Source organism: Ursus americanus, chromosome 17 (genome assembly GCF_024610735.1).
Source record: "Ursus americanus isolate L20-20 chromosome 17, mUrsAme1.1.p, whole genome shotgun sequence".
Taxonomy (NCBI): domain Eukaryota; kingdom Metazoa; phylum Chordata; class Mammalia; order Carnivora; family Ursidae; genus Ursus; species Ursus americanus.
This window is the reverse complement of record NC_142143.1, coordinates 32,959,202-32,972,793: the sequence shown is the minus strand read 5'-3', so window position 1 is coordinate 32,972,793 and position 13,592 is coordinate 32,959,202. Positions and strand designations below refer to the sequence as shown.

At 31.9% G+C, this 13,592-nt stretch overlaps 1 protein-coding gene across 2 annotated transcripts in view; it reads left to right on the top strand.

Annotated features, from left to right (window-relative positions):
• The window catches only part of LRRIQ1 (leucine rich repeats and IQ motif containing 1), a 195,245-nt gene that overhangs the window by 46,890 nt on the left and 134,763 nt on the right, over nt 1-13,592 (top strand). For both annotated transcript variants that reach the window (XM_087868886.1, XM_045779594.2), the window contains 3 exons: nt 1,463-1,656; nt 2,183-2,310; nt 7,937-8,010. In XM_087868886.1, the coding sequence (XP_087725012.1) occupies nt 1,463-1,656; nt 2,183-2,310; nt 7,937-8,010 (396 nt within the window). The remainder of the gene's footprint in view (nt 1-1,462; nt 1,657-2,182; nt 2,311-7,936; nt 8,011-13,592) is intronic.

The window sequence follows — 13,592 nt, the reverse complement described above, 5'->3', positions numbered from 1 at the left end:
ATTATAAGAAAATTAATTCTTTAGCATAAAAATGTATTCCTTTAATTTATCATTATAAGAAAATTAATTCTTTAGCATAAAAATGTATTCCTTTTTATACAAAATAATCATCCATAACATTAAGTCACTTTGACTCAAAGTATTAGAAACTGCAATTTTGAAATATAATTTTTCATCAAATGTGTCTGAAATATTTGTACATCAATTTTATTACATTATCTAAACTTTTAAGATGTGATACAGCATTAAGTTTTCTTGAAAATCTTGGTAATATTACTTGATTCTTCCTTTTATTTTTCCATTTTGATATAAGCAGACTGTCTACCCTTTCCTTCTGTAAATTACAGTGTATAATCAAAAGAGCAAACCTTGAGTTAACGCTTTAAGTTTCTTCAGGATAAATTTATTACATAAATTCCAGATATTACTTTTATACATAATTATGTTTCTTCCAAGATTATCTTTCAGTTTATTATCAAATAACTTTTTTTGGTTGAAAAGCTCATGTCTATTCCAACATTTAATTGAATAAAATATTTTGGGGCTTGACGAGAAAATAACAATGAAGCTTGATTCTGCAAGGTTTAGCCACAATGACTCCCACATGTACAATATTCACTGAAGACATTCTGCTCACCAGTACCTACTTTAGACCTTAAACCATATTTCCAGTTTCTAGAACTGCCTATTTCATATAATAGAGTGGTACCTAGAGAGATCATATCTAGTCCAGTATTCAATCTAAATAACATTTTCTAGATTTTTAATATCTTCCATGAAATGTTTACAGACTTCCTCAGCATTTCTTTCCAATGCTAATTCCTGATGGCTCCCTTGAACAACCTTCTCAGTTTTCTCCTTATAAGTGCTGAGCTGTAGTCTAAGATTCCTCTGGTATTTTTTATTTAATACCATATTGGTTTTAACCATATCTGGGCAACTAGGAGGATACTTGTGACAATCTTGAAATACCTGAAGAACATGCTAATATTTCATTGTTGTTAATATGGTTGCACCTACTATACTTGGGAATCTAAGATGGCCATCTCAATGGTAGGAAAATAGCATTCTAATGTTATATATTCAATCTTAAGGAAGCAATCAAACTTCAAAGACCCTGAAACTGAGTTGAGAACTATTTTTTTAAGAAAACAAGTCCTTCTATTTCTCCCTTATTCTGTTGTTATTTGAAAATAAAACATTCAGTGCCCAATGTGTACTTTTTAGTACTTTATTCAATATTCAATTGATATATAACAATGTCATTCAAAAATATATCCTGTGGGTACAAGTTTAAAAAATAATACATTTTACACTTACAAATTTTTCACAGGAATATGGGCTAAATCTTCACTTGTAACTAGAAATATTGGGAAATATAAAGGTGCAATTATTTAGAAATCTCACCTTAGATTCTGAAAGAATGTATGATACAAGTGATCTTGGAAAATTTTTCTTCCAGGTGGTTTAGAATCTTTGAGAAATCTTCAGCAACTAATTATGGACCACAATCAGTTAATTAGTACAAAAGGTCTTTGTGATACTCCTACCATTATATACCTGGATTGCTCACATAATCATCTTACTAAAGTTGAAGGTATTGAAAACTGTGGATTGCTCCAAGTACTGAAGTTAGAGGGAAATTATCTAAGTGAGGTAATTTCTTTGAATTATTGGCTTCTGTGATTAATATAAGATTTTTCTTTTGATAGAAAAATCAACTGCATATTTTAAAAGCAACTTTGATTAATTTTTCTTTGTTTTTTGCTTACATCTGTGTGTGATTTCCAGCTTACTTAAAACTTACATACTTCTATTAAAAAAATGTTCAACAGAATATTTTGTAAAGAAGTCTAATTTAACATAAGTTTTTCAGAACACTAAAATAAATCATAACTTTTCAGTTATATTTCAGTGTATAAGTGGAGCCAATTTCATTACAGAAATTCTAATTAAAATGTACCATGAAGTAACTTTTATTAAAAAAAATTCTAATTTTAAAGTTAATTCTTAGAAATTTTATTCATACTAAAAATCGCATAACATTATACTTTGACTTATGATATGTAGTTTAACAGAATATACTTTTTTGTTAATTTTAGTAGATTTTATGTTTTTAAATTTTGTTGAATGACAAAAATATTTTACTTGATATAAGCTAATGACCCAAATTTAAATATAGCTTCCGTCCTTGGAAAATCATGTTCTACTAAGAGAATTGCACTTGGATGATAACAACATTTCAACTGTGGAAGCACTTTCTTCATATTGGTTGCCTTTACTACAAAACCTGACTATCTCTCAAAACAGGTAAAAACAAACTGCATAAACACTAAATTCATTGAATGGTTGCTTAAAGTAAATGCTTGATCTTCATAACAAGTAGAAAGGTTGTTAGTTTTCACCAGGAGCTCAGTGAAAGTGCATAACAATAAATTAGTACATAAATTAGAAATATAACTTTATAGGATTTGAAAAAGTACTGGCATACCCTTGAATTTTAGTAGAATTTTAATTGTACTTATCCTACTTATTTTGTTTCTTCTCAAAGACATACTTGTAGAAATCTCCCAAAGCAGGTTTGTTTATATTTGTAAAGAATATAGTCCTTGGAAAATGCAGGAGGTAGTTAATTTAATTCAGAAGGATGTCTCATTCTCTCAAGTGGTACTTATTAAGTCCTGGAAGAATGATTTTTAATCTGTTCTCAACTTGCATGTCTTTTTGTAACTGTTAAGATTGATTTAAATTCGATTTCCCTAAGGATATAAAGTAACACTTAAAAAAATACCTTAACATTAAATCGAGATGGGTACCTGACACAGAAGATCCATTTGAAACCACCGAACATCTGGATCTTTGCAGAGAATAACTGTCTAAAACCAAAACAGGAGCAGAGTATGTGTATGTCTCCCTCTGCTTAATAATTCATTGGGACCTACTCACTCTAACATGATTAATTTGTTCATCAAAGGCACATGGGATAGAGAAAAGAAACCACCTTTAACAAGAAATTGCTTTTTTGAGTTCTACAACTCTTGCAGAACAAGTGAACAAGTACAACCCAATTTTAATGCATACATATTTTTTCCTAAAAAAACCATAAAATTTTCTCACATTCTCTCCATGATAGTGCTCATCCTTTGAGCATGTATGTCCCAAATGATTTAACTTCCACCTATTAAACTATTCCACTATTTGACAAAGCAAAAACAATCTGTGTTCAAAAATTCCTTCCAGTTATTTCAATCAGATCTAATAGATGAAATTTGGTTTTAAAAGGGCATTTATTGTAGAGCCAGCTCTGTCAGATAACACCATTTAAATAATTTGGGCCATCCTTAAACTCATTGGATCTTTTCACAATATTTTCCAGGTAAGAAAGGCAATTTCAATAGACATGCTCAGCTATGCTTTGGACATATGCAGTAAATCACTCAGTAATTGACATACCTCATACATTTTATAGAAGTGGATCTCAAGCCACATTAATGAGCAAAATAATATTAAAAGAGATTAGAAAATATTCAAATCAATACCATTTTTTTGAGAAATAATGCCTTTAATTTCTTTGGACACTTTAAACTATCAAATCTACTTTTAACAGTTAAAATTAATACTAGCTAATAGACTTTTGCCCTATCAGTCTGATATGACTATTTCCCATATCAATCTGATATGACTAGGAATTATATAAACTAGATCACTAGACATTTGTTAGAATTAATAATAATAATTGGGGCACTTAGGGGTGCCTGGGTGGCTCAGTCGTTAAGCGTCTGCCTTCTGCTCAGGGCGTGATTCCGGCATTGTGGGATCGAGCCCCTCATCAGGCTCCTCTGCTGGGAGCCTGCTTCTTTCTCTCCCACTCCCCCTGCTTGTGTTCCCTCTCTCACTGGCTGTCTCTCTCTCTCTCTCTCAAATAAATAAATAAAATCTTTAAAAAATAATAATAATAATTGGGGTACTTAATCCAAATAATCCTTATTTATAAGTTTGTTTGCTTGACCTTATAATTTTGGATATTGATGTGGTGTTTGCTATTTTGGGGGACATAGAACTGAGTAATATATGTCCTTTAGCATAAAAAAACTCTTAAGGGGTGCTTGGATGGTGCATTTGGTTAGGCATCCGACTCTTGGTTTCAGCGCAGGTTGTGATCTCAGGGTCTTGACACCAAGGCCCACATGGAGCTCCATGCTCACATGAGTCTGCTTGAGACTCTCGCTCCCTCTGTCCATTCCCCCCTGCTCTCTCGCGTGCTCTCTCTCAAACAAATAAATAAATTGTTAAAAAATTATAAAAAAAACTCAAGAACGTGGGGCGCCTGGGTGGCTCAGTCATTAAGCATTTGCCTTTGGCTCAGGGCGTGATCCCAAAGTCCTGGGATTGAGCCCCACATCAGGCTCCTCCGCTGGGAGCCTACTTCTTCCTCTCCCACTCCCCCTGCCTGTGTTCCCTCTCTCGCTGGCTGTCTCTCTGTCTGTCAAATAGATAAATAAAATCTTAAAAAAAACCAAAACCAAAAACAAAAAAACTCAAGAACGAAAGAACTTAATTTTTTGAATGTAACTATATAAAAATGTAGTCAATTTATTATATAATATATGCTGTTTTGAATTTTTTAATAATACTGTCACATATTTGAATATATTTTTTATGATCTCTCACAGTTCTTTGCACATTTAACTTTCTCTCGTTTCTGAAAGGACAAAGGGAAAAGGCCCAAGGACATCAGGGAAATGAGATTGATAGAAATGGACATAGAGAGTAGTAAAATCATTTCTTGAAATCATTGTGTAAATATGATCTTCAACCTTAAGGTTTTTCACAATAAGCTAATACCATTAAATGTAGGAATTACCCATCTTACATTAAGCTTTTACATGTGCATTGACTTTTTCAGAACTATATCAGGTTTGATATAAAAACTATATCAGGCTTGATAAAAAAACTCAGGATCAGCAAATCTGAGTTTGAATTCTGAATCTACAAATTACCTGTCAGTTGACCTTGAGCAACTCTCTTTTTCTACCAGAGCCTGGGTTTTTTTTACATGTAAAAGGGGTAGTAATAGCTACCTTACCTATTTAATGGGATTCCGATGTTGATCCAAAAGGAAAATATGTGTCAATACATTTTGCAAACGTCAGATGAGTTTTATAAATGTGATATTTGGATTTGTGATTGGTATGTCTTTTAAATTGTATATATTTTTCTTTTAATTTCTGATAAATATTTTCACCACAAGGAAGAAATTATGTGTCCATATGCTTCCCCCCCAACAAATGAAATACAATAAAGAATGATACTTAGTACATATTGTTTGAAATACATGTTTCATCTTGACTTCTGTTTTAGATTTTCATTAGGACATATGACTGTTTTAAGTTTGACTCGGCGGAGTCCTAACTGGAAGACTCTCAGCTTTATGTCTTTCTACTTCCAGTGAGATTCTAAGTAGGAGCAGAAAATGGAAACTATTACCCATTGGCTGCTTATTGTACAAATCTTTTGCTTTTTGTCGTCTTTGAAATTTATATCTTTTTTATGCCCAGGGCTAATGTGACAAGGTCAAATGGTATTAGGTTTTCACTAATGTCCTTTGTCTTTCTGGTTTGAATTTTCTTGGAAAAAATATACACAGATTGTCAGTAAAAGGAAAAGTTTTAGAGGTTTAAAAAAAGAATTCTACTATTAGGTTTCTACCATCCTAATGAATAGTCATAAAGGTAAATGAATAGCCAGTTTTCTGATCAAAATTTTTAAAAAAAGAAAAAGAATATTCTAAAAGCATGATTATCTGAAAAGACAAAATTTTAATATAAAATATTTTGTCAAGCCAAATATTTCTTTACTTGCATTGATTTTTGAAAAGAGAATTTTATTTTTAATTCTGTGACTTCATTGGTTATTTTACTGGTTGTCTTCATATAACCTATATGTTACTATACTTTGCCATATCAAAGTTACTGGTTAAAAACATGAAATCGTCTGAAAAAAAGGGGAAAACTCATTATCTGTTTCTCTTTCAAAACCCTTTTAGTAGAAGGACAAAGATTTAGTATTAGAAATTAATTGAAGCTACAAAACAAGTAGGAATTTTCTTGTTGATAAATGTATTAGAATTATATTGATCCAAAACATGCCTGAGTAGGAAAATCATAAAACTAGGACTTAAATCCACTAATTATATATCAACAAAGTTTTAAATTTTCCTTCCTTTCTCCGTTCCCTCCCTCCCTCCCTTCCTTCCCTCCTTCCTTCCTTCCTTCCTTCCTTCCTTCCTTCCTTCCTTCCTTCCTTCCTTCTCAGTGCATATGTGACATTTCAGTAAATTTTACTCTTTAGTAGTATATATTACAAATAATGAAGTGTATATATAAATGTAATGGCCAATATTTTATCATTTTTCTTTTATTACCTTGGATTTTTTTCCTCCCAGAAATTGTATTTAAGAAGTGGTGTTGTGTAGGTTTGATTATAAATAGTAATATTATATTTAGGTTTAGCTACAGTCAGAGAGAACTTTTTCCAGCCTCATTATTTGGTCTGTTTTTCATCGGTAGTATTTTCTGTCTCTCTGCTAATTCAGAACAGGATAGTACAAGAAAGGAGTCAAGGTTAGTACAAGGGTTAGTTTTGTGCCAGACCCCATGAGGCTTCCAAGTCACAGTATTATTCTATAAGCTTTTGACCTTAGAATAATAGATTTTTTTTTTTTCATGACAGGGAGATGGTAGAAATAAAGATGTAAAAATGTCTGCCAGGACAACTGGAAGGACAGTATAAAAAACAAGAAAGCAAAAGAAGTGGAAATTAATGCATACTTTTTTTCCCCTTTGGTACCAGGAATATTCTGTAGTTGAGGCATATTTTGAACTGTATGGAGTTCCAATATTTATGGGGAGGGTTGGTTCAGGAGACTTGTATTTGTAATGAGATTATATTTGAAGCAAAGGAATTTTTCTGTTGTTTAAAGATTTAGAAGGGCTGGCTTAATTTTTATTTCCAAATAGCTATGGTAATGTGATATTATATTACAAAATAAGTGTAGACTTGTCTTAGTTGGAAATGCAAATAAAATTAAATTAATTTTCCCTTCATGGCTTTTGTTTCCAATGATGTGAATATTTTCAATATCACTTATATCCCTTGCTTGAATTTGGGTTCTTAATGACAATTATATCTCAGAAAATGATAGAAACTTTTAAAAGTAGGAGGAGAATTCATTATTACTAGAATTTAAATATACATGAACTAATATTATTTTAAAATATTAGCATATTTCTGCCAAACTTAAGTTTATTCTATCTATATAAAATATTTTCTATTTAATATTCCTTGGAAGCATATTTCTAACTTAGAAATAACCTTAGTGTAACTTTGGATAGTTGCAGTACTTATAATACTTTCAATCTGGTAAGCAAAAAAAATTTTTTTAATTAAAAACAAAACTAGTAACTCTAAGCTGTTATGCTGTCAAAAAGTGAAAAATTTTTTTTGTATTTTTACCTCTTAATGGTTTAAGTTATGTGTTTGAACCAGGAAAAATTATATAGATAATATAAATTCTCTATAAATTAGACCTTTTACAAAAACAATAACAATAAAAAGATCTTTTTCTTTAAATAGCCAGTACACATTAAACTCCATGATATTTGTCATAGAAATTGACAGTCCATGGTAATGTCCCTTTAGAAATGAATATAAATCTTCCATTCTAGAATAAATACTTGGAATTTTATAATTACTGTATTTTAATTAGTACTGTTAATGTTATAAGTGCATTTTACTGTACAAATATATATGTATATAATTATATACAATTGCATATCATTACATAATTGTGTTATATAAATATGTTATTATATAGTTACATTAATAAGGACATCCTTATTTAACATTTTTACGAATTTTATTTCTTTGTTTTCAGCTTGACAAAAATCATACCGCTTTTTCATTTTGTTTCTTTGGAAAAACTAGATGTCAGCAACAATTGTCTTTCTGGTAAGTTTAGAACAATATATAATTTTTAAAAAATATGTAATGAGCTTTTGAGTTTCTTTTCCAAATGTAGTAAGGGGTTGTTTTGGATAGATGTGCTAATGGTATTTACAAATAACATATCTATACAATAAGGCGTAGAGGAGGAAAAGTTTCTCCTGTATTCTCTTAAGATCTTAGCCTCAGTGTAACAATTAAGCTGATACAAGACAGATTTAGAAGCAAAGAATACGACTTGTCATTGTTTTGGTTTTTTTTGCAAGTTTGTTTGTATATATTTCTCTTGCCCTCTACTTCCTATTCTTTTGATGAGAATGTCTCTTTCCTTCTAATACAGGGAGGATATCTTTCCTATAGGCATTTCATCTCTTGCTTGTAAGAAAATAAAGGAAGGTCACAATGTCCTTCTTACATCTGTTTTTTAAATGCCTTGAACTCAAAATAGTCAATATGCTAGAATGGTATATTAGGGTGGCAACTTCTGAATTCCTTCAAAGGCATGATGAAATCATCCGATTAAATTTCCTTCCACTTTTAAAATCATATTATTGGGGCGCCTGGGTGGCTCAGTCAGTTAAGCATCTGCCTTTGGCTCAGGTCATGATCCCAGGGTCCTGCCTGCTTCTCCCTCTCCCTCTGCTGCTCCCCCTGCTTGTGCTCTCTCTCTCCCTCTCTCTCTCTCTCTGTCAAGTAAATAAATAAAATCTTAAAAAAAAATCATTTTGTATCTTTCTGGTAGACCTGGGCAAATATCACAATTACATTTTTATTTGAAATTCATGTATCTTTTACATATGAAATAAATAGCCTAATGAAGATGAGTCAATTCATTTGTCTAACTTGTTAACTTCTAACATGTATAAACACCCATTAAAAGTTTATTAAATTAAAGAATGATCAACTGATTTAACTGGCCAGTCCTTCCCTAAATTTACCCATCCCAGTTCTCAGTCAGTCCCCTCATGGAGACAACCATAGTTCTAAATTTGTCACCATAGGTTAACTTGACTCTTTTGTATTTTTATATTAATTTGATCAAACAGTATGTTCTCTTGCCTCTGGCTTTCTTTACTTAGCATTCATGTGACATTCCACTGTTATCAGTTGTCTTTCTTTCTTTCTTTCTTTCTTTCTTTCTTTCTTTCTTTCTTTCTTTCTTTCTTTTTTCTTTCATTGTATGAATATATCACACTTCGTCCATTTTCCTGTTGATCAGTATTTTAATTATTTCTGGTTTGGAGCTGCTGTGATTCTTATGGAATTTCCTGGGGGAAATTCTTATATAAATTTTTCTGTGGACATATGTTTTCATTTCTGTGGGATAAATGTGTAGGAGTGTAATTGCTGGATAATAGAGTAGGTATATGTTTATAAGAAACTGAAAAAAAAATTGCCAAAATAGTTATAACATTTTACACCAGCAATGTCTGGAGTTTCAATTGCTGCATTCTAGAGAATGTTTAATATTTCATTTGTGTTATCTCTTTATGGTTTTAGTTTACATTTCCCTGATGAATAATGGTATTAAGCCTTTTTACATTCTTATTTATTGATGATTTTTATATATTCTTTTGTGTCTATTCAAATGTCTTACCTTTTTTATTGGTTATTTGCCCTTTTCTTATTGATATGGATAAGTTTTTTTATATATTCAGACATAATTCTTTGTTAGATATATGTTTTGTAGTATGTTCTCCTGGTCTCTTCTATAACCACAAATTTTTATTAATGGTGTTTTCAGATTAGTGGAAGTTTTAAATTTTGATGAAATTTAATTTATTTTTTTTTAGTAGTTATTGTTCTCTGTGTCCTTTGTAATATTTTTCTACCTCCAGTTTGAGAAGATTATTTTATAAACTTTCTTGCTTTCTTATAAAAATTTTGTACTTTTAGTTTTTACCTGTAAGTCTGTCTATGATCCATGTCAAATTATTTTATGAATGGTATGATGTAGAGGATGAGTTTGGTTTTAATGTGGATATCTCTTGTTCCAGCAACATTTGTCGAACAAGCTTTTTTCATTATTGAATTACTTTGGTGTTTGTCAAAATATTTGATTTACCTTTGACTTACTTTGGGATGAGTTTCTATTGAACTGTTTTTCTATTAACTGATCTAATGATAGATCAGACTTTCCTATTTCTTTATATGTTTAGTAATTCTTTTATGAGATGCTTTATTTAATTAAAAATTCTAGAAAAGGAACACATGGATCAAGATTCTAAAGGTTCAAAAAGGAATTCAAGGAAAAGTCTCCTTAGCCTTTCTTCCCCAGCAGCAGCCAAAGTTACTAGCTGGTTGGTGCTCCCTAGAGGTATTCAGTGCATGTACAAGCAGATGAATAGCGAGTCCTCTTGGATCTTGGCTTCTACTACACCCCCATCTCCTTCCTATCATTCCACGGCAGTCGCCTTGGCTTCCTGGTATTCTTCACAGATCGTGCTGCTGGGTCCCAAAGGCTTTTTTTCTCAAGGCCTTTGGTTTTCTCTCTGGACAAAATTAGCTTCCACAAGGCAACAGTCCACTCAGGTGATATTTTTGAAAATGAACAACTTTTAATATATTAGAAAGCAAAAACAGCCATATTACCAGGACAGCTTTATCTCTGTTAGCAGATCATTGGGAAAACTTTGAAATAAGTAAAACAATAAGTCTTTCAAGTGGATCTGTACAATTTATATACATAGCACAGTTCCAGAGAGTACAGATAGATAGTCCAAGTACCATAGTAAAGGAGACAGAGGACTTTTAGTTCAAAGGTTCTCTGGTTGCAAGAATGTGTGGTAATTCCTATATAATGGTATATACAGTCTTAATTAGAACTAGAAATTTTCTTCCAAATTTTGATCCTATAGATTCATCTTTCTAAGTATTCTACTTGGTCCTAAAATGTTACCCTTTGCTTTTGGAGTTAAACAGGCATTTACACGATAAACATATATCTTGCAAAGGATTTTCTTTCAATTTATTTAAACAAACAAACAAAAAAACCCAATTCATCCAAGCTCTGAGCTTGTTTTATTTTTCGTTTTTGTTTTAGATTCCACATATGAGAAAGGTCATATGGCTTTGTCTTTTTCTGACTTATTCCACTAGCATAATGCCCTTGAGATCCATCCATGTTGTCACAAGTGGCAAGGTTTCATTCTTTTTTTATGGCTGAATAATAGTCCATTGTACATCTAAATACCACAATTATTTTATCCATTCATGCATCAGTGGGCAATTAGGTTACAATAGTGAATATTGTAAATAATGCTGTAATGAATGAACATGGGGGTTGCATATATCTTTTTCAGCCAGTGGAGTTTTTTTTCTTTAAATAAATAACCTGAAGTGGAATTGCTAGATCATAAGGTAGTTTTATTTTTAATTTTTTGGGGAACCTCCATACTATTTTCCATAGATGGCTGCACCAATTTACATTCCCACCAACAGTGTGAGAGGGTTCCCTTCTCTCCACAACCTTGCCAACACTTATTTCTTGACTTTTTGATAATAGCTATTTTAGCAGATGTGAAATGATATCCTGTTGTGATTTTGATTTGCATTTCCCTGATGACTAATGATGTTGAACATCTTTTCATGTGTCTGTCGGCCATCTTGGAAAAATGTCTGTTCAGATCTTCTGCCCATTTTTAAATCAGATTAGATTTTTGCTATTGAGTTGTATGAGTTCTTTATAAATTTTGGATATTAGACCCTTATCAGACATGTGATTTGCAAATATTTTATCCCATTCAGCAGGTTGCCTTTTCATTTTGTTCATAGTTCCCTTTGCTGTGCAGAAGCTTTTAGTTTGGTATGTTCCACTTGTTTATTTTGCTTTTGTTGCTTTTTCTTTTGGTGTTAGATTTAAAAAAAATCATCCAATACCCATGTCAAGGAGTTTATCCCCTATGTTTTCTTCTATGAGTTTTATGATTTTAGGTCTAATGTTCAAGTCTTCAATCCATTTTGAGTTAATTTTTGTGTACGTTGTAAGACAGTGGTCAAGCTTCATTTTCTGTATGTGATTGGGCAGTTTTCCCAACATCAATTATTGAAGGGACTATTCTTTCCCCATTGTATATTCTTGGCTCCTTTGTCATAAATTAATTAAACATACATGTGTAGGTTTATTTCTGGGGTCTCTATTCCATTGATCTCTATGTCTGTTTTTATGCCAGTACCATACTGTTTTAGTTACTATGGCTTTGTAATATAGTTTGAAATCAAGGAGCATGATGCCTCCAACTTTATTCTTTCTCAGGATTGCTTTGAGTATTCAGTCTTTTGCGGTTTTATATAAATTTTAGGATTGTTTGTTCTATTTCTGTGAAAAATGCCATTTGGATTTTGGTAGGGATTGTACTGATTATTGCTTTGGGTGGTATGGACATTTTAACAGTATTAATTCTTCCAATCTAGCACATATCTTTCCATTTATTTGTCTTCCTCAATTCTTTTCATTAATATCTTGTAGTTTTCAATATATTGGTTAAATTGTTCTGAGGTATTTTATTTTTTGATGCAATTATTAATAGATTGTTTTCTTAATTTCTTTTTTCTGATGGCTCATTAGTGTAAAGAAACCCAACAAATTTTTGTGTGTATCCTACCACTTTAGTGAATTTGTTTATTAGTTCTAATAGTTTTTTGATTGAGTCTTTAGGATTTTCTAATAGCATGTCATCTCCAAATAGCTACCATTTTACTTCTTCCTTTCCAATTTGATGCCTTTTATTTTACTTTCTTGCATAATTGCTCTAGCTAGGACTTCCAAAACTATGTTGAATAAGGTTGTGAGAGTGGGCATGGTTGTTTTATTCCTGATCTTAGAGGAAAAGCTTTACCTTTTCACCATTAAGGATGATGTTTAAGACTGATGTTTCCTTCTTGATTTTCTGTCTATTCTATTCATTGATGTATAGGGTACATCAGTTATCAATAAGATAATCTATTCATTGATGTAAGTGGAATATTAAAGTTCCCTATGATTATTGTGTTGCTGTCTATTTCTCCCTTTAGGACTGTTAATATTTGCTTTAAATATTTAGGTGCTCCTGCATTGGGTACATAAATATTTATTATGTTATATGTTATTATGTTATATCCTCATGTTGGTTTGACCCCTTTTATCATTTTGTAACACTCTTCTTTGTTTCTTATTACATCTTTGTTTTAAGTGTGTTTTGTCTGAAGTAAAATCTGTTTTGTTTGATATATCTAGTAATTTTTTTAAAAAGATTTTATTTATTTATTTGACAGAGAGAGAAGCAGCGAGAGAGGGAACACAAGCAGGGGGAGTGGGAGAGGGAGAGGGAGAAGCAGGCTTCCCGCTGAGCAGTGAGCCCAATGTGGAGCTTGATCCCAGGACCCTGGGATCATGACCCAAGCCGAAGGCAGATGCTTAATGACTGAGCCACCCAGGCGCCCTGTATCTAGTAATTTTAAAAAAGATTTTATTTATTTATTTTAGAGAGAGAGAGAGAGCCCAAGCAGGGGGTAGGGTCAGAGGGAAAGGGAGAAGCTGAACAGGGAGCCCGACTGAACAGGGAGCCTGACTGAACAGGGAGCCCAATGCAGGGCTCCATCTCAGGACC